The following is a 22,348-nucleotide window of genomic DNA, read 5'->3' on the forward strand; positions in this document are numbered from 1 at the left end:
CTGTCCTCATTTCAGAGGAATTAGGAGCAGAAGGTCGGTAATTAGGCCTGTGTACCAGCAGCACCTCTGGGAGCTGAGTATTTTAACACAGTAATAAAGGTTGGCTTGTTTTATGGGACAGAGTCACTACCTTTTCTATACCAGCTCTTATTCAGAGGCCTGTCTATCACAAAGGATTGACTTCAGCATGCAGTAAAACTCATTCTTCCATCTCTACTCTGTACCGACTTCTCCTTTGCTGATTTCCCGTAAAAAGCCTGAGTATCAGTCGAGAGCCTGTGGGTCAATTAATCTAGAGGGCTTCAAAAGGGTTGGTTTTGGATGGCTCCATGCCCTCGGTATTTATACACAGGATATCATTAACATGCAGAAAGGCAAACGATGAGCTCTGAGAGTCTCTAGAGAAGTGAGAAGGAAGAGGAGGAGGAGAGACGAGTGCAGCTTTCTGGCATCCTATTACATCTGTCTCATCCTGCAAAGCACTGCCTGACTGTCTCCACTACAAGGTCTGCACTGCCTCACTGTCCCTTTGAGGCAGATACATACATGCAGTATAATCTGTGAGTGCATGGAGGAGTGTGAAGAAGATCAGACACAGAGACAGTGGAAGTGAATGGGGAAACAAAGAAAGAGTGTATGGTTGGAGAATATTGCAATAATCCTTTGATTCAAGGATAAACTGATGGCAAGCTGTCTCCATAATGTGCATACCCTGAGCAAGTAAGCATTGTAAAGAACAGTGCACGTACTTTAGTCATGGCTGCACTGGATGCCACCATCTAATCATCCAGAGCCTACGATGTGTCTGAGCCAGGATTTCCAGAAGGAAGTGTGTATTTATCAAACCAGGACTCAGCTCTGTGAAGGCCTTTAATCCCCTCCACACTGGCTGCCTGCTGCTTATCAATGAAACAGCCAAGGAAAAGGAGACAGAGCCAAACACAGTTTCAAAAGACAAGGGGCACGTGGGCACATGCCGCCAGCTTTGCCATTCAAATTCGTTTTGCCCCCGTTTTCAAGCGGGGCTTCAATATGCTACATTGCTGATTTGCACATCATTTAGCAGTTTTTGTGTGTGTGTGAGGAGACGCACTGCCAACACTTGATAATGCACAGCTGCACAGACGCGGGGGCCGGAGCCGAGCAGAGCACAGCACAGCGTCGATGACGAGGAGAAAAGGGTTTGACAAGATCTGAAAAACAAACTGCAAACCAGCTAATCTATTGATGTTGTACATGCTGACTTCCACCAGCTGGACTTGTCAGCCTGACAAGAGCAGGGAATCGACTGCGGTGTTCAAACAAACCAGGCCTAGAGAGATACAGTTTAACCTTTTACCCTTTGGCCCTCAGAGCTGCAGAGAGCAGCCATGGTTCAACAACATAGTTACACAAAATGGGATTAAAGCTATAGCTGTAGTCGCAAGGCCACAAAGCACCATTAAAACATCTGGTGCTATCCTACGGCAGCAGACATCATTCTTCATAATTATATCATAATTGAAGCATTGCATCACACATTTTTCATAGCGGCTCTTTAAAGACAAACGTGCTCTAGACACGGGCTGCATCACACTTAACTGTTCTTCAAAGAAACATGATGGAATATCCGTTGATACATTTTCAAAGCTGTGCCCTGCTGACCATGAAATGAACAGAGGCATCGTTTGGAAATGAGCAAAGGCAGCTTCAAAACTAAAATAGCTCACATATACTATATACAAAGATCTGGCACTGTAAAGATACGAAACACGTTTCTCCCCCAGTGCCTCCCAAACCATTCGCTTACATACAAACACAAACAGATTAAAACACACACACACACACACTAATTTGGACACTACAAGCCCTGTCTTATCTCTCCCAGACAGGTTATTCTCCATATCAATACTGCATGCCTTTCTAATGGTGCTATGTTATGTCTGACAGTCAGACGATACCAATCCACTATAATTTGATGGGGTACATTATAAATCCCATTCATGATACACCCTGAAACGTCTGCTCCATAATTAAAATCAAGTTAGCTGTTGTCTCTGAGGAACTGTGAACAGTGAGAGAAAGGAAGCGGTGCACTATCTGGCACAGCAACTGCAGTGTGGAGCAGCGAAGTAATCCTTCAGTGTGTCTTTTCACTGTGGCAAATGAGGTAAAGTGGAAGAGCAAAATGATCCTTGGTCGGGTTGCTGCGGTGTAGCTGTAGCTGCAGTAGCTGTAAATCACTGTGGCATTCAGCTTGCTAATGAATCTGCACTGGAAGGGTTCAGCCAGCAGACTGTCGGCTGTGATCCAGCACATATTGAAGTCCGTCCTGGTCAAGACAACTCTATTTTACTGCTCTGTTTTGAAGTCCCTCGAAAACATTAGAAGGTGTAACTAGGCACAAAATACTAGGCTGCATCTGAAAGTACTCCTCTGCAGGAGTTTACAGAGCACAACTTTTACTGCTATGAAAGATCACAGGCATGTTGAAAGGTGTTGGGAAAAGGATAGTTCGGATATGTTTCAACAGATGAAATACCGAGTCAAAGATGACAAAGACAAAACCAAAAGCAACTAATAGTGTACACAAAATAAAGAGGCTTAAGCGCTTAAAATGTTTTCTGTTTTCTATGTTTTTGATGCTGCATGGTTGGGCTTTACGTCAACACAGTGTTTGTATTGGACAAACACAAGGGCTGTCTCTTGCCTGGCCCATTTGGTGTTTTGGTGGCTCGTCACGAACTGAACTACACTAAAGCGGGAGGAAGGGCACAGCAAAGGGTGTGTCAAAACTGATTACCAGGATTTGTGGTTGCCTGCCTGCTCAGACCGGGAGCGCATGGCACAAGGTGCAATCATGTTATGGCTTCACCAAAAGCTGAAAAAACACTCACTTTGGATGATATACTGGCCAACTTAAATTCAATGTACCCTGTATGTGTTTTAAGCTGTTTTCTCTCTAATACATGATGTGTGTGTGGTATGAATGTGAGGTAACACTCACTTTCGGTATGACTGAATACTACGCCCTCTAATACACATGTCAAGTAAGGGTGGTAGCCCCCCACACTTCCTCTGTGGTCACTGCTTCAGTTCTTTAGCTCCTATTTCAAATTTGTACACATTCTTATGATTAAATGGAGTTCAATGGAGGCAAGAATATACAACACAATGCATTAAAAGTGTCACATCTTATTGTTGTCCATTTAGGTATCACTGTGCTATGTATCTATGTGTGTGTGTGTGTGTGTGTGTGTGTGTGTGTGCGTGTGTGTGGCCTTGCTGGCTTCTGGTTTTTAAGTCTGCCATGATCGCGGCAGTTTAAAGTGTAATATTATTAGAACATATGTCGGAGGATTAGGTGTTTTTTTTTCTAACACCTGTCCCTCGCTGTGTGGATAAGATCAACTATACTGGACAAAGGTTAAGCCACTGTGTCGCAGCAGCAGCGCAGTTCTGTCTACTATCAGCCAAGTCTGACGCCAGAGTGAAGCATGCCTCCTCTGACACAGCTGGACTTAATTATTCAATCAAATCCTCCTTCACTTCACACACACACACACACACACACACACACACTGCTCTCCTATATACACACACTGCTCTCCTATATACAGTACGTGTACACATCCACACACTACATGATCTTAAGTCTGTCAAGAATGTCAAAATAAAAAGTATACTCACGTAAGAATACTTTTGATATGCTGAAAGTGATTTTTATGGTTACAAAATACCATGACTGTCATGTCCCCAAACTTTAAACCAGTTTTGTAAAAATAACTATAACCCACTCAGTTGGCATGTATAAATCACACTTCTCATAAAGCACTTGAATCACCTTCTCTAAACTCACTTCATGTGGAAACTGTTCATGGTGAATTGGCTTCTTGTAGAAGGATGGCAACATTTCAGAAAGGCAGGCATCATGTTTTTGTGGATCATGTGGTCAATAACCATTGATGGACAAAGAGGGAAGCTGAACTGGAGTCCAGCTTACATTGTCCAAACTGTCGACATGAGAGCAGAAAAGTACTGTATGCATACACTATGCATTTTCAATGTTGCACATGCAGCATTACTGCCTGATTAAATGTACCAATTGTGTTGTCATTTACTGTATTACTGAATAATATAGAGGTTTGTTTTGTGGATTTACTCTATGTTCTTTATGAATCCTAAAACCAAGTCTTTTGACACCTGAGCAGGAGATGTGTGAACATCTGTGTGTTTTTCATTTGAGCAGGCTAACACTGTCAACTTAAAAACAAGAATGAGGAAGGAATGCAGTCCTGCTGCTTCCATTTGCAAGAATCAGGGCTGGGGTCAGACTACATCTATGTTGGTGTAGATTCATGTCTGAGATCTGCTGCCAGATCACAGCTGGGTTAGTGTCCCATTTCCAGACTGAACTAAGCTTGCCTGCTCGCCCGAGGTGCTTGATTTTGGGAGCGGCAGTGCTTAATTTCATGCCCTGCCTGAGTCATGTACCAATGTGTTAGTGGTGGTTTCTGTGCAGACGATCCCTCTTTTCTTCACCAGCGTACATTTCAGTGTTTTCCGAGCAGCAAATCTAAATGGGTCAAGGCTGCGGGTGAGCTGATTTTGATCTGATGACATTCATTGGCCTTCGTTATTCGTTATACTATATCTTATATCATTTCCTTCACTCCATATCCAGATCCATTTATGCTTTTTGCCTTTGTACTTCACCATTGGCTTTACCTTTCTCTTCAAAACACAACCTATGATAATCTTTCCATCCTTGTTAGTCAATAACATTACAGTGATGTGTCTTTAGCTGCTAACTCTCCACTACAAAGGTTCATCTAGCCAACTATCAAGCACAATAACACCGTAAGGTACCTGTACTATTTTTGCTAATAAGTTCATATTTTGTTAATTACATGCTTTTTAATTTAATATCAACCTCAACATTGATACATAATGTACATAATAGATGCAATTTAAGTGCATTGAATTTGTTATGTCCACCCCTCAACAGTGTTCTTCTTTGTGACTTCTTTAATGAACTGCATCCTCATTATCATCATCATCATGCCAGAACCAGCTGACATTTGAAGACGTCATAAAGATCTTGACTGTAATAACAGATATTCCCTCACAGTGCATAAACATAATGGAGTCTTTTGTTGTACAGTTGTGCACTGTAATCAAACAAGGCACTGTGATTAGCAGCAGGGCTGGGTCTTTCAGTCGGGTTATAAATAGTGAAGTGCTTAGAGGGGGATAAAGGCACTTGGCATACAGATCCCTGTGGTCTGGGCACACATAGAAAGGAAGAATGGGCAGTTACAAACTGAACAAAAGCAGTTAAAGTACATTGAGGAAAGCAAATATGAAAATGCTGCTGCTTTCAAACAACAACACACAAACAAGGGTGTAATTTCCACTGAGGATGAGAAAGACGTGTGCACCTAATTTTTCAAAATCCAACCCCGCCTCCCCATATTGATATCCAGCTGAGTCACCTTCAATTAATACAGTGTTTTTATGACATCTTCAATCAATACAGTATGCTCAATGGGCAGCAGACTGCAGGCACTACTCAGAGAAAAACATCTATATCTATACATATATATATATATATATATATATATATATATATATGTAAGGAAATATCATTCTTCATCCGCATACTGCATTTTCAGTCTGCAGGGAGGGAAACTCACTTGAACTGTTGGTGTTCCCTGGAGCTGCGGATCTTGGAGGAGAACCTCTCGGCCAGTTTCTCTAAGCTGCGGGAGTACTCCAGCTCGACCTCCGATTTGCGGCGGAAGAACTCCTGCAGGTCCTGTAGCAGCTGGATACGAGACTCAGACTGCTGCTCCAAGCATTTGAACTGCTCCACCAGCTGGTTACGGATCTCTGTCCATCAAAACACCAAACAAAAACGGTATGAGTCAACTGTTTATACTGCTGTCACAACATGCCCTGGCCAAAAATGTCATGAAAATGTCAAGCACTGCCTTATTATGAAGTGTATTATAACATTATTGGCCCTAAAAGAGCATTTTTTCTCAGGTGTCTATCTTCCACACACTCACTTTCGGCATTGACACTTGATGAGACTGCATAACATTTATACACAGTGTGTGATACTGTTGTGATAGGACTACTTGCAGTTTCTACAGTGTTTGCTAATAACACTTTATGGGTAAATATCCAAAGAGCTTGAGCTTGTTTTGCATAATTGAGAAGCATTATAGCACATAATGCTAACACTTTAACAGGAGCCAAGTAAGGCTGCTAAATTAATCATCTATAATATCACAAATTTGGTGTACACAATCAATAATCATCAAATGCTTTTATCTCACTTATCCTAAACTATTTCATTACACTGTTCAGACCAGCAGCAACATAAAGCCTCTAGCTGAGGGTGAGAATGACCAGCGAGGCTCCAAGCCAAGCCAGTAAGATGGCCAGTGTGTGTGTGTGTGTGTGTGTGTGTGTGTGTGTGTGTGACCTCTCATAGGTGTCTACACTGAGGACGTACTGTGAGATCAAACTGATCCAATGAGACGATAATGCACTCCCCCTCTTGGAGCAGCGAGTAGTGGAGTAACATTTCTTCTTAAGAGGAACCTGATGCTGCCAGGCAGACTACGGATCCTTCATGCCAGTGGGAACCCACGAGAGAAACCCGATTCCTCTTTGTAGTGCTGTCATCAGCAGCAATGATGCCTCGACTCAGGAACAGAGAAAAGCCTATCTTGCAGAACAAAAACACGACCTGATGGAAGGAGCTACAGCAAACAGGATGAGAGGTGTCACTTCTCACGAGGAAGGAAACCTCCCAAACTAATGAGCGTCCTTTATTAGAAATCAAAATGTTGTTTGATCATCTCGTATTAAAGACATTTTACTGTCACATCATAAAAACACTATTTCCCTCAGTGCACACAGTGCTGTGTCTGAGTCAAGACAAGCAGTAGAATTAAATGACAGCCAGCAGTGGTTTCAGCACAGCGCTTTTATGTTTTCAGTGTTTTTCTTGTGATCTCAAACGAACCTGTGTGGTGACAAAATAAGGTCGGGGATTTCTTCGGTTTCTTTAGAAAATGTTTAATTCCTTTATTTGAAGCAGTGAATTCCAACAGGATCTATCACATTATGTGCTGTTTCCAATGTACAGAATTTATTTGGCCAGCTCATTTAAACTCAAAACCTTTCTGATATTTTTGCTTATTTCTATCTTCAAAAGGTGCATGGAAATAGTGCTGCACGGTGTACAGATACTAGAAAGGTATCACAATACCCTGGCGCTATACTTTATTATATACTTCAGTAGTAGTCAAAAATACTACAGCAGAAGAAGTATTTTCAGGGTTTTTTTTCATGTCCTGTCATCTAATACATTATTCCATTACTTTTCCTGATGTTTTAGGCTTTGGTCGTGATATAATTTTAGTATCGGTCTCAAGATATTTAGGCAGGTATCGTATCGAAGTTTTTTGGTATCAATGACAACACTACATGGAAATGCACTTGAAAACAGCAACGGAAAACTAAACTTCCTAAATGTAAGCCACTGCATGTTATAACATCCTTGAGTTACAACATGAGTCATTGCAAGTTATAACCCTAAACAATAAGACTAAGGATGGATTTAATACACATCTGAGCCACGGCAGTGACACTCTGCCGGGCAGATGAACTGCTGACTGAATGGTGAAACCACAGCAGTGACACAGACTGTGTTTTCATGCTGTTGAGGGTGTAATTTGGTCGGCCAAGCCCTCCTCCTGCATACATGCAGGCTCTCACTGCTGGGGAGGCTTGCCATTTGAACAATGATGTTGCGCGGGCGAGCCTTTTCTCTCCCTGTGATGTCGTGCCGCCTGGCCTCAGCCTCGAGCGGCATGCTTCGCTCTGTGGTTAACCATTGTCCCTGCCCTCCCCTTCGTCCAGGGGCCTCCCCCTCCGCTCTGAGGGCTTAAAGCTCCGTTTTTAGTGGGAGCCCTTAACCAGCACTCAGGGAGACATACCACTTTACTGCTTCAGTCCTGTCAGGAATTTCTTGCCTTCCCAGACAAGCAGCTACGTTCCCTGTTTGCAATGTTTTTTGTTCATTTTTTTTTTCTTCAAAAAGAGAAAAACAGTGCCAAAGCAAGCAAGCCAAGAGAAAATCCCCAGGAATATGTGACACTGATTTGCATGAGTGACGGGGAGGACTTTTGAAAACAGTCTTTCAGAAAGGGAAAAAAAGTTCAAAAAGGGAACTCTGAACCACCAGCTGCAGAACTGCATTTGACAGATGAGCTTGGAAAAATAGGTCACGCACACCAGAAGTGTGCCCTTCCCTCTGAGAAACCATGAGCAATTGGAGAATTATTCCCTAAGTATTCCCAGCTCTTTGAGTGGCTTCACTGGCTGTGGTTTATTCAAAGTGAAGGACCCCTCTGTGGTTCTTTTCAATCTGTGAGGAGGAGGAGGAGGAAGGCTGTGAATGTATAGGCCTGCAGTAAAAGTGAAGATGATTGTTTATCTTTTTGAACACCACCAAAACAAGTCCTGTGCACTATTAAATCACTCCTCTGATATCCGTGATCGTCTCTGCTCTGATTTGCTACCACGCGCTGCCGGCATTTATAGCGCAGATAACTCACCAAGTGAGTAGTTCGACACACAATGAGCTTTTACTGCTTTCGAGAATGATTACTGGTTCAAATCACCAACATGTCAAGTGGTTTTAAAGCTGTTAAAGAGTCATGTTTAATAATAGAGACCTCTCTTCTTCTATATTATCTGTATAATATATAACTAGTGTAAATGTCTCTCGAACTGCACCCGTCACCTCAAACCTCCCCACCTTTCTGACATGTATGTAACAAGGCTTTGAATCCAAAGATCTCTGCATTGATGTGCTGAACATGGGTGTCGCACTTTCAGCTTAGCTGCTCTGGTTTTCTTGGTTTCAAAAGAAAACTAATTTCTTTGTAGCTGGAACATCACTGAGCATAGACAGAGCACTGTTTTCCAGATGGGTCTCTTTATAAGATTACGTATGCAATGTTGAAAATGAATAAACATCATTGAGTTTAAGGAGTGAAAAAAGGACTTTTAGCAGCCTGTTTACCAATTAGCATGGCAATTGTTCAAGAGCAAAGGTATCACATTAAGCTGTTGACCTTTAATTTCTAACTGTGTTTTTGATTGCACTATTACTAAATTCAGGGATAGGCAAGTACTCTCAGTGTAGGTGGGCAAAAACACAACTCCTCGGATTCAAAGTGAGCAAGTTAAACCTTTAATGTTGCTGTTTGATTAAGCATGCGGCTATTATCTATGGCAGACCTACTGTGTGTTGCCTCTACGTCTTTCTATTTAGAGATGGAGCCATCTGCCTTTTTTGTTTTGCTTTGGAGAAGGAAGGTGGGGGTTCTCTTCAGACAAAAAAGGCTGATGGAGAGAGATGGGGGATGAGACTGGAGCCGCTGAAATATGGTCAAACTCTAGGGGGATCATACATGTAAACGGCCAGGATTCTTTGCCTGATGGATAATTTTATCCTTTAAAGCTTTGTAACGGCCTATAATTGGAGGAGCATGTGACAGTACAATAAAATTATATTTCTGCTTGTATAATTGAGCTTAATATGGACTTTTCTGCTACTGGTTCAGTTATGTGCAGTGAAAAATGGCTTTTCCGTGTTGTGCAAACCTTGTTTTTCTTCCACTTCGTTGTTTCCCATTACAAAACGCTGCTTCTGAGCTGTTTGATATATCAACTATAATTATGAAGTCCGCTACAGTTCCCTCTAAACCTCCCAATAATGTTGAGTAAAAGCAAAATATATATCCCAAAAAGCTGCATGAATCTAAAAACATTTCTAATCAGTGGCTTTCTGTAACACTAAACTAATGATGGAGCGGTATTATCACACTTCTCAGATCTAGTGGAATCAAAGCCTTTTCCTTTTGAACTTGAGTTGTCTAGAGACTACTGGGATTTAGTCCAAATGTATTAAAATGCAGTCTGCTCATAACAACAATTCATTAAGTTTAAAGTATGTTGGAATAGACGAAAATGTGTGTGTGTGCATATGCATATATATATATATTCATGCAGAGTGTGTCTGCAATGTGAGCAAAACACACAGTTCAGTTTTCGATCTCTAGCGAGTCTGATTGTCTGTCTGAGGTCAACAGTCGTGTTTTAATGTTCTGCAGGTTCATTACTGCTGCACTGTGCGTTACTATCAATTATGACATATACTGTATGTGACTTATTATGAGAGCAGACAGTATATATTCATGACAGACACTTCACATTCCTGACCTCGAGTCCATACGTTATCACCATAAGAGCCCTACCCCTTCCACTGGACACCTGCTCCACAATATAATTTCTCCAACACCATTTAGGGACAGGGAATGAAAGCGCAGTGGACACTTGTCTCCTCACAGCACAGGAAAACCTCTGAAAACAATAGTAGGATGTTGGAGATTCCTGAACTTTGACCCTCACAGACAAAACCCTGTATTGGCAGCCGTGTTACAGCACAGTGTGGTGATGTTTCTAGCAGTGATTGCGGCTGGCGTAGAAAATGAAATTAATTTTGGTGCACTCTACTCAAACCCCTTTGTGGACTGAACAGTCACCTGTAAACAGTTAGTTCCACAGAGCATGAAAAACATGCATCCAGCGTCAGTGTCCATCTCAATTCTCATGCATGCATGCAAGCTTGTTAGCACACATGTGCATTGGCTTGCACTATGGATGTAAAAACGTTTTTCAGGCTTCCACAGGCTTTTGTGTATTGGAGGTCCACAGGGCACGCACAGTACAGCCTGTCGAGAGCATCCATGTTAGAGACTTCCTCTGCCTGAGCCGGCTCACTTCCTCCGCTGTACACTTGAATGACATGAAAATAATTTACTGGCAGTTCTTCTATACTTTTCAAATGTTATTGGACCTATATCGATCCAATTCTGATTTCAGGGTGTTTTATGAAAGCACAAAACTACAAACATTTTACAGCCACATTTCTAAACTGGTGTGCGTTTGTTGATCCAAACATTTTGGGGCGAAGGTCCTCAGACCAGAACTCGCAACAGACCTCAATATAATGTTTTATTCTTAGTCTCCCTCAGGCAAAATGCAGCTCAGTGCAAAACATTGTCAGCAACTCTCCTAACAGATGCAAACAGGTAAAACTGATCCACACTAAAAAGGACTTTTGACATTTCTTCAGAACTTAAGGCATCATTGCCTCTTAAGTATTCCTAGCAGGATATGGACACATTTATGGGCTGAGAACAAGACGTTACTTATTATCTTATAAAAGTAAAACCTGCTCCCCCTCCTGAAGCCAATCCAGGACACCTGGGGGATGTACTGGTGCAGCATTTTACTGCAAGTCGGCTGTTTAAGAGAGCCATGTGACGCCTTGACGCAATGAAGTTGAGATAAAATAGGAGCACAGTGAATGAGAGGGATTTTCTGCAGAGCGTCCTGAGGGCAGCAGGAGAAGCCGGGCTGCGACTGGGCAGCAGGCAGGCCGAGGAGGAGCAGGAGGGATGGATCATATCACTGCAGGATAATAAAACTACAGTATTATCTCACATATAGTGGGGGTTTGCCTTCTCTACAGACAATTACAGCCATGATTGGCATACAAGTGTTTCAATGAATCAAAAAGAAGCACAGACTCCACTTGGTGTCTCTTTTTACAACACTGGATGTTGGTGCAGTGAGTGTGAAGGAAGAGAACTACATGTCTCCGTGTAATGGGGATAAATTATAAATCATAACCAGCCTCAGAAGGTATTATACACTTTGAAAATAATGTCCTTGGGCATTCGCATCACCATGCAATAAGACACACACACACATAATATGTAGACACACACACACACACACCAGACAAAAGCAACTGCGAGCCAAATTTCACTAACCTAATCCCCAACTCAGCTCTGCAGTATCTGGGCTCTACACTGCAGAGCCAAACTCACATGAGGAGCAGACGCAGAGACAAACACGACCCTTATCCAGACCTTAATTCACTCTCTCTGTCCTTCGTACCGAGTCTCATAATACAAGTTCCAGTCGTTGAACTAATCCTCCCACTCTGTTCTTTTTTTTTATAATCCCCTAATGTAATTTTGGATTCACGAGGGCATGCTCCTGATGTCAGCGCAGGTTCTCCTCTGTCTGTCTCTATCTCGCCGGTTCCCTCATTAGCCCAGACTGCTGCAGCACATGTACTCAAAAGATAAGACAACAGGCTGAGGCCAATCAATGGCTGGAGCAGAGGTGAAGCGATGGAGCGTCCCACAGCAAGATGTCAGCTGTCAGTCTCGGGGCCGTCCCTCACTCTTAATGCTCCCTCCTAATTATCTGCCGGTTTATTGGATTTTCCACTGGATCTTCTGTCAATCTAGAAATCAAGACTGTAAAAATGTTTATCAAATGAGCTTTTCTTGTGCATTATTTTTCCACTAACTTCTTGTTATCTAAAACAATCTGTGATGATAAGCTTGGTGATAAATTCAAGCCCCCTCAAAACTGTAATAAACCTTAAACCACGCTGCTTTGAAGGAAAATACTCAACTCCTGATGACAATAAAATAAACATTAACAATCAATTGTCGCTCTGCTTCACAATGCAAAGGAGATGAAAGTCATCCCAGACTTCCTCACCGCTCTCTGACATTGATTTCCTCTCTTCTGTCAGTATCGTCATCTCGTCAGCGCGTTATACGAGTCCGATGCTTCAGGGAAGCCCGAGCACAAGCTAAGCCGGAAACACGCCCTTTCAGAGTCTAAGTGTCCTTCATTGCTGTATGCTGGATCCAGCTCTGCAGGACCAGGCTAAGAGGTGTCTCCATGGCAACACGGGCGTGCACCAGTCCCTGGGGAGCAGCTTATTGGAGGAGAGGTGGTCTGTGATGGATGTGGATAGGTGGCAGCATTGAGTGAGGAGGCACGTGCGGATGTATGAACTGAGACATCCTACAAATGTGTCTGTGAAGCTGATAAAGTAACCACTGCGGAGCGGCATCTGATCAAAGCAGTAAAACTAATTTGAGTATTTCCTTCTGAACACTGATTGCATCGGATTAAAATAAAATGCTCCCACTGCATATGGTATTTAGAAAAGCACCGGAAGCTTTCAATGATTCAATTTCTTTTAAAAGCAGAGTGTGTGGGCCTCTGAAAGAACAGCTACATTGAACCAAGATCAACACAAGGACGCTCTGCACCCGCTCAAAGTAGGCAAAACTGAGAGTAGAGTTCAGTTGAAAAAAGACTCAGAGAAACAGAAGAGAGACACTTTTTTGCCTTTAGTACACCGTCTGGTGAGTCACTACCAAAGAAGCCCCTTATTTTCTGAAGGTTTCAGGTTCAGAAGTTCAGTTATTTTGGTGCACGTTCTAGAGACACCATATAATGCAATTACAGTAAACTGTATTTCAATAAAAAATGCAAAACCATACCTAGTTACAGCTTCTCTATTGTGAGGATTGGCAGCTATTCTTTGTCTTATGTGACAATAAACTAAAGTATCTTTGGGTTTCGGACTGTTGGTCAAACAAAACAAGCAATTTAAAAGACACCACCTTCGGCTTTAAGGAAATTGTGATGGGCATTTTTCACTATTTTACATTTTGCAGGCCACACTATCGATTACTCAAGAAAAATATCAAATTAATACTAAATATATACTACTAAATATACAAATACTAAAATAATCATTAGTTGCAGCACTACAGTACACAATTCATTAAAACAGATATAACAAAATGCCACAGTTTTGTGCTCCTGACGACTAATGAGCCTGTGCCACATATGATTCTATTTCTACCGTCAGTAGAGGGTGAGAGGGAATTGTGAGCTGCAAATAGGTGCACTCTTTAATCATCTAAAGTCTATAGTGGGACGTGTGCTTCATTGGAACATAATAAAGTTAATCTAGCAGTTCCCAAGCCTATACTACAAGAACTTAACTAATTACTTCAAATAGTGACTTTGTCAAACTCTCACTGTGGAGTTATTTTTGCGTAACTGCCCTCTTTCCTCTGTTTCTAAGGTTACTGTCTCTCAGCAGGAAGTGTGTTTTTTATTTATTTTTTCTTGTATCAACTATTGTTGCATCTCACCATGGATACCTGTTGGGTAATAAAGCCAGATAGTGGCATAATTTCCGGTCATTTTTTGTTTTTCTCAATTTTCGAAGAGTAACATCTGCTCTTTTTTCTCCATTTTGAATTTGTGCTCTGAAATAATGGTGGCAACTGAACTTCCAGTGACTCACCTCTGTTACATTGTCAAGCTTTATTGTCTCTGTTACATTGTCAAGCTTTATTGTCTTCCTCTCTCAGTAAGTGTTTTGAGATACAAAACGTTCTATAACACTTTTGTTGAATCCTTGTTAACCACCTATAAATAGAGAAAGAAATTTAACTCATGTCAAAGTTTCAGAACTTATCAAGACAGTCTTTCTTTCTAATATACACAGAGCACACTGAAACTATTTACTTACATCATGCCAGTTTATAAAGTTACTTATCATGTTGAATCTTATGTGTGTCTTCTCAGCTCAAGCCAAAACACATCTTTAAGAGAACTTTTTAGACTTCCCTTACTTGTGTTAAAGAATTATTTTTGCTATTTTTGGTTAAGCAAATGTGTTTTTATATCAAAAAGCATCCATTCATTCAGTTATGGTAAATTTAAGTGTAACAGCCATGCAATTATGTTTTAGTCCCCCAGCAAACAGATGCGCATTACTGGACTTGAGATACAATCATGGTGTTTGAAAACTGCACTTCTCCAGACAGCGCTGATTAAAATTCTTTCATCATAGACAACTAAATGAAATGAGAAGTGAAATCACGTGCTTACTGGCACCAAATAACCAAGAATGAAATGAACCTGTTTTTCCTGTTTAAATGGACCTTTGTCTACTTCATAAATGCCAGCACACGAAGCAAAACAACTATTCTGAGACTGTGTTAAATAATAATCTATGCCTGGCAGATCACCCGTTGCATGAAAGGGTGATTATGTCTCAAATGCCTAATAATGTGTTAATTAGTGAAAAGGTGATGGTAAGCAGTAAGCAAGGCTAGCCGCTTCCCCCCGTTTCTAATCTTTATGCTAAGCTAAGCTGTTGGAGGTAGCTTCATACTCAGCGTACACTCATGAGAGTTGTATCAATGTTATCATCTAACTCTTAGCAAGAAAGTGAAGAAGCATATTTTCCAAAATAATATGTAATAAAATGTACTTTCCTTTGAGATTTTTCTGTATATTAATAGAATAAAATTGTGCAATCTTAACTGAGTCAGCAACAGAGCAACGTGAGCTGCCTGTTTGTTTGAGTAGTCACTGCCACGCCACACAAATAAACCATCCCTGAATGAAGCCCAGAATTTATTGGACCGCGAGAATAAACAAGCTGTCCCACTAAAGATTATTCTGCCTAAAGAGCAAGTAGATTATTTTTTTCTTTGCAAATGTTCTCTCAGTTAGCAGCAGGTTTGCCAAACAAGCACACGGCAGCTGGAGGATCCTCAGCCGGTGAGTCAGTGCGACCATTTCTTCAACTCCCAACATGTCCAGTTTCTACACAGCCAGATTCGTACCGCCCAGCAGGGATTTAATAGCTAACTAACCAAATCACACCATGATGGTAACAAGCTCTGATGTTGAGACACATTTCCAGCATCGACTGAGCAACACATTCAGTACTAGTAATAAACCTGAGTTGACATCACTAGCTGTAGGTATTTCAGGGTGCAAAGAGACCACAGGCTGTATTCAGTAATGATTGTTTGCTAAAAAACAACAAAAACACCATGAACCGTGAACCGCCTGCAACATTTATCTCCCTCAGCAGAGCTGCCTGTAGCCTGGAGCAACAACAAACAGAGACACACCTAGTGTCTCACATAATTCTCATCACCATATAACCAAACCAACAACACATTTTAGGGTCATTAGAAGAATCATTATATCACACAAGACATACTGTAGTTTTATTTTGATATAAGCAATGAGAAGTGCTGCTGTTACTGTACATACTGCAAGCTGATGACTGGCGTGTGTATTTTCACTGGACATAAAAAGGTGTGTGTGATCTCGTACTATATACTGTAATGGCACAAAACATGCTTTTAATTTGTGAATAAGATGCTTAGGTTTGCACTACAGTCCTGTGAGAAATTTATGTTGATCAAATTACCTCCAGGTTTTTATTAGGTCTGCTGGGGAGGTTAAACTTGTTCGCATTTGGTCTGATAGAAAGGAATCAGCAGAGACTAGCAGCGAACAATAAAAAGAAACCTGAAACCAGAGGTGTAAAAACAACGCTTCCTTTTCAGTTTCACCTTGATAGTGTGTGTTTGTGTGTATGTTTTGTGGTTGGCATGGGTGAACATGAATGTGTACATTGAAACATTTCCATGAGCAGTTGCCTGCATTAATTCCCCTGATCAGAGCAGTTGTTTGCAGCCTGGAATAAAAACAAGAAAAAAAAAACGAATCAAGTATGGTGCAATTTTCATCACATCAAAACTGGACCTCCTCTCAAACACAATTCCATCTATCTGTATGCCTGTCTGTGTGTGTGTGGGTGTATTGGTGTCTATGTGAGTAATGACTGGTGTGGCCACGCCTGAATTAGACGGTTACGGTTAGGAAATGACAGGCCATGAACTCTATGTAAAGGGCACTCACAGCAAAATGGTTTTAAACAAAAAATAAGTCACATATGTGGCTTTGAACATAAGCTATCATAACTAAGCCAACAGGGTAGAGCAATGATTACGCTGATTTATATCTGCAAAACACTGCTGGAAAAATACTATTAATAAGGGTCCAGTATGCCAAACAATGAGTGTGGGGTAAAATTGTGCTGCACTCCAAGTACAATGACTCAGTAATTCATTGCCGAGGGGGATTCAGGGAACACAGCCAACAGAACAGGCAACCTGCTGTCCCTCAAGTCAAAGTACTGCACAAGAAAAAGATGTAAACACAAGACCAATTTAATAAAACTGAAGACGATGCAGTGTAGCCTGGGTGCACTCATGTCTTTACATTTACTAGAGTCATTTAAGTGTTCAGGTTTGGTTTCAAAGCTTTGTCCTGTACATGTACTGTATCGTCTCTCTACCGCTACCAGTGTGTCTCATCCTCTATTCCTCTGTTATGCCAGCTAGTTAACTTAGGACCGCTGGACTTTTAAAAGCATGCAGTTTTGTTTGTAACAAAGACTTGAGGTTTGGTTCTTCCTGATGTGGACGTATGAGTTTAAGCTGAAGACATATTTTCAGATTATCAGAACGTCGAGTGTAAATGTCAAACAGCTGATGGCTGAGCCCGAGAGAGACGCTTCACAAGCTGCCTATAAAACTGGCAAACAGGAGGAGGCAGAGCTGCGGTCCAGCAAGCACACGGTGGTTAGCTACAAAATAGAGTCCAAGCTCCTCAGTCAGTCTCTGCTCAGAGTACAAACCCTCTCTATTGACATGCTAATGCAGGATCTGCCAGCTGAACAGCTTGAATAAAGTGAACACCATCTCCCAAGGTCCTTCAGAGACATCAGCTTTGGCAGCCAGCCTCGAGGGTCGTCAAGAATTCATTAATGGCCGTGGGTTAAGATTTTAGCAGAGTTGTTTGTCACGCTGTAACAGAGGAATTACATTTGTATATTATGATGTGCTTCCACACCTGCAGCCATTGCATCTAAGCAAACCCAATATTTAATTTAGCCATAGCAAAAGGTACTGGCAGCGTTTCGTCTTTGTTGTTAAACTGCTGAAACCAAGTGATTGTTTCTTTATCAGCCCTCGTACATAATAAAGCAACCGTGCGATCTTGTTATGACCTAACCAATGACACACTGATGATTTGGCCCCTTCTGCCATGTACACATTAAACCATAAAGCAATAACTCAGAGTAAGACAGGTGCAATTTCCAATCTGAATTTCATTACGCTTCGCTCACTGCCTGCTTCAACTCATAACACTGCCATTGTTGTGAAGGTGGTGGATTGTCAGGAGCAGGGCCCTCTGTGTCTGCAGGCAATGCAACACACCAGCTGTGAATGAGAAACGAGCAGCCTTCTCCATAAATTAACATCCTTCCTCTTCACACAGTTCAAGGGCCCCGTCTAATGCAAAGAAGGGGGAAGAGAGGGCCTGGCTCTATGAAACAAGAGCAATTCTCCCATGACACCGTTGGATCTAAGCTGAATAATTGATGCCTGGATTACCAAAAAAATGGCCTCCAGTAAAGTGGAAAGCAGCAGAAGAAGATGAGCATTGATAAGGCAGAAACAAGACATCTTCACAGCAATTTTCTGAATGACCATCACATGCCACAAGACAAAACAGAGGTCACAGAGGCAGAGAGAGTCTAAGAGGTAAGAATCAGTCAGACCCAGCAGCTGACACACAAAGAGGAAATGTGTCTGTGGATCAATCCTACAACTGCTCACACTCGGAGCATCCAAGAGGTCTGGACCGGTACATGACTCCGGGGATGATGAGCCAAAGCCCCTGAGGCGTAACATTAGTGAAACCACAGAGAGTCAGAGTGCTAGTAATGGGTCCGAGGGCCTTGAAACTGAACCCATGATCCACTTAGGGAAACGTCTGCTCATAACCAGTCTACTCTGTTTGTCTGTTCATTTTTACACGACGCGGCAGAATAAACTGTCACTTTAAGTATCCTGTGATTGTTTATTTGGGTGGCCTGCGTTTCCAAGCTTGCTGCATGGACTCAATTCTCTATACTTGGATAAAGCAGGATTAAATGGTGAGCAAAAGTCTGAATCCGTAACCTTTACAGTCAAGTTGTGTCCAACATAACGCTGAGATAAACATCCACAGGCATCCCAGCAAGCACTGTATCCACAGCTTCATCATTCACTAATAAGACGTTTTTAGTTTCAAATCATCTTCATGATCTACCCTCAGATTTGAGATAATTGGGATTCTGAAATATTCAGCAAGTAAAATCATATTACAGGTAAAGGGGCTGTGGTGTGTGGGAAAGGAGTCAATGGTTGACATTAAGCCACAGAGTGTTTGATCCATGTTGCCAGGTGAGAGCAGCCAATCGCTGACAATGAACCAAAGGCAAAACGTGAGCAGAGTGTGATCAGCTTCTGTGGATTAAAGCTGAAGCCACCTTGACATCGGGAGCCATCATAAAGACACAGAATATGTCAAATAATGTGTACTTGATTAAATCTACTCCTAAAACATCTGATCCAACATCTCTGACCACACTAAGCCACATTCAGGCCCCAAAATGTGAAAGAATGAGGTGCGATAATACATCCAGTCCTCCATCCTGAACTGGCTTCTACACAGGGATCATTTCACCCAGCAACAAAGCTGCATGACCTGGATCCAAACCACACTGTGACAAATGACAAATCTAAATTGTTGCTGTTGTTGAATTAGTGAAAGAAAACCTCTGCACACGAGAGAGAGAGGGAGAGAAAAAATCATGAGAATAAAAACCAAGGTTCGCTCCTCGCACTCTGAGTCTCGTCATTGGACTGACTGTCACGGTTTACCTGTCATCTGCCAGCGCTCTCTGTTTTAACACTATAGAATAGGCTGACCTTGTAGAGGTTTTATTGCATTATATTACATGCATAACAAGAAAACGCAAAAACATGCAGGAGGCTGATACACAGGCTGCTGGTCAGGCAGAGAGTCGACGGACAGACTCTGCAGAGACAATGCACACACAGAGAGCGGACACAGACACCAGATTCACACCGCACCTTTCACTTGGGTCTCATAATCCGCTATGATCTCCTTATCCTTCTTGAATTTCGTAGATGACATCGTTCTTCGGGTTTTGGGGTGAGACCCTGCAAGTCGAGGAGTCTCTCGGGTCTTTGTGGATGATCCCCGACTTGTAACGTTGCAGCGCTTTCCTCCGTTTTTTTCTTTCTTCTCTAGTGGCCGTGCATTGAGGAGAACAAACTGCTTAAATGTGTTGTATTCCTGCAGTCCGACACTTCAAATCACCTCAGAAATCAGTGCAGTAATACAACCAATGTCTCTGCTTTTTTCTGCTGGGTTTTTTTTTTTTGACTCTGGCTGAACAGAGGAACCGAGTCCTCCTCCCCCGGTACCAGTCAACTCTTCAGGCTTCAGCAGGAAAAGAAAAAACACAAAAGACGCAAGCGAGCACTAAACTATAATAACAACATGATGAAGGGAGCGGAGCGACGCTTGGAGGTTTCAGGCAGCCGAGTCCGAGTGTGCCTTCTGTGCCCAAAACGAACAGACATGCGCGTACGAGCAGCGAGGCAGGCAGACACCATTCGTACTGACAAATTGCGCTGCAGGGAAACAGGAATTTAAAAGATCGTCACGTGAGCCTCCTCATATTGTCACCCCCCCCCCCCCCCCCCCCTCACTCTCACTCTCTCTCTCTCTCAAACACACACACACACACACACACAGACACAGATGCAATTGAAATGCACTATGGCCACCCTCTCTGTTCACACAACCATGTCACTACCTGCTGTTCACATTTTGATAACAATCATGTTCATTTTTCCAAAGTAAAAAATAAACCTCACCTCACAATGACCCCCCCCCCCACCCCCCCCACCTCCTCCCTCTTCCATTGCCATGGAAACCCCACACTTTCATCCCTGGCTACTGTTTAGGAGATGTGGCACAGCTCAGCAGAGGCTTGTGAGGGATCCTCTCTGACATGCTGCTGCATCACACGCCCAGAGCTGAGACTTTGTGAAGTGAGAGGCCTGCTGGTGAAACGGCTAAGGCGTGACACACACACACACACACACACACACCAGGTACACTAACCGTACACCATGCCCTTGTTGCACACACACCTCTTGGTGCTGACAATTAAACATGAATGTTGCAGCAAGAATGTCATCAGTTTAGCCATGTAAGCATATAAAAGATAAGACACGTGAGGGAAGAATACATGAAACAAAGGGGATAAAAACGTCTCATTGTACAAACTGTTCCAAGCTACTGAAAGTGAGATATGTCTGAGCAGAACCAAGAACACATGCATAATAATCCATGATCACAATGTGCTTAAAATATTGAGGGAAAGGAAAGCTAACCTTCAAACTTCCTGTGCCTATGCGATGGGAGTCATGTGTTTCTTATGTGAAAAAAAAAACAATATTTGAATTCATATCATGAAGAAGAGCAGCTTTTCAAAGCAGAGTAGTGACGGGGGCTGAGAGTGTTTCCTGACAGATACCGTCATCTGGGTGCTTCACTGTGTTTTTAACAGTCCATGGGACTCGGCTTGTCACCTGTCACCTTCTCTATTCTCAGTTGAGGAGGTAACAGGCTGTTGACTCACAATGACGTGAGTAAAATCTGCAAACTGCCACACTGTAGAAGCCATTTCCATCTGTAGCACGCAGGCCTCTGTGTGTGTATTTCACGCTGACAGGTGGGAGCAGATTTTAGATCTACGCTTTGCCACATTTGAAAAAACAGGTAAAAAGCTTTTTTTTCTTTTATGAAAAATTTAAACAAAAAATTGCACCACTTTACAAGATGTTTATAGGTTATCACTAATGGCTGCAGACGGTTTATTAGAACATGAGAAAGTCATGACCCTCATTGTCTTACTAACATTTGTAACTGCAGACCTGATGGCTTAAACCAATAAGCATTTATTAACAGATTATCAACATATATAACTGCTTTATTACCGAAAAGAAAGGAAACACCTGCCAAAGGGATTTTTCACAACATGGCAACCCCAAAAAATGTAAACTATAATTGATCTATAATAAAGCATTAGTTAGTGATGTATTAACCATTAATAACACCATTATAAACCATGTATATGCAAAGCCTGTGTCCTTAGACTTTGACTGTGCTATATAATTTTAACATGTCTGAGGTTTGTTACAACAAGCAAGTGATTCTGAGTTTTATATGGCGAGGACATGAATGGTTTTCAGGATATAGCTGACAAAATGACTTTCATGTGTAGGACAAATCGATGTAAGACACATCACTGTGAGCCAGAGCCTCGTGTTAGTCTGCAGCTAGCAACACCAACTTAAAAGACAATGTAATATGATATGGAGATATTGTATGGCACAAATGAGGTGGAACAATTAGCAATTCACCCTTAGAGGGTCTAATTGAACGATTACAGAGATGAGGAAGAGGTCTACATTACTTCTCTCACCCCATGAATATCCGTTCACACAAACGTAGGCGCCCTCCTGCTTCCCCACCAGTGACGACATAAGAAATCAGGTTTGAATTCTTTGCTGGCCTTGTGATGTCCAAACATATTTTCTGGTCATTGAACACAGCATGCACAGCCCTCTTCACAGGAGTAAAA

At 42.0% G+C, this 22,348-nt stretch overlaps 1 protein-coding gene across 2 annotated transcripts in view; it reads right to left on the reverse strand.

Moving 5' to 3' along the window:
• Positions 1-19,824, reverse strand: part of srgap3 (SLIT-ROBO Rho GTPase activating protein 3) — a 51,690-nt gene extending 31,866 nt beyond the window's left edge. For both annotated transcript variants that reach the window (XM_070903522.1, XM_070903523.1), the window contains exons 1-2: positions 19,761-19,824; positions 5,676-5,871 (exon numbers count right to left, since the gene is read on the reverse strand). In XM_070903522.1, coding sequence (XP_070759623.1) covers positions 5,676-5,871; positions 19,761-19,824 — 260 coding nt within the window. The remainder of the gene's footprint in view (positions 1-5,675; positions 5,872-19,760) is intronic.
• Between the last annotated feature and the right edge of the window lie 2,524 nt (positions 19,825-22,348).

The sequence above is a fragment of the Enoplosus armatus genome, chromosome 3, assembly GCF_043641665.1.
Source record: "Enoplosus armatus isolate fEnoArm2 chromosome 3, fEnoArm2.hap1, whole genome shotgun sequence".
NCBI classification, from domain to species: domain Eukaryota; kingdom Metazoa; phylum Chordata; class Actinopteri; order Centrarchiformes; family Enoplosidae; genus Enoplosus; species Enoplosus armatus.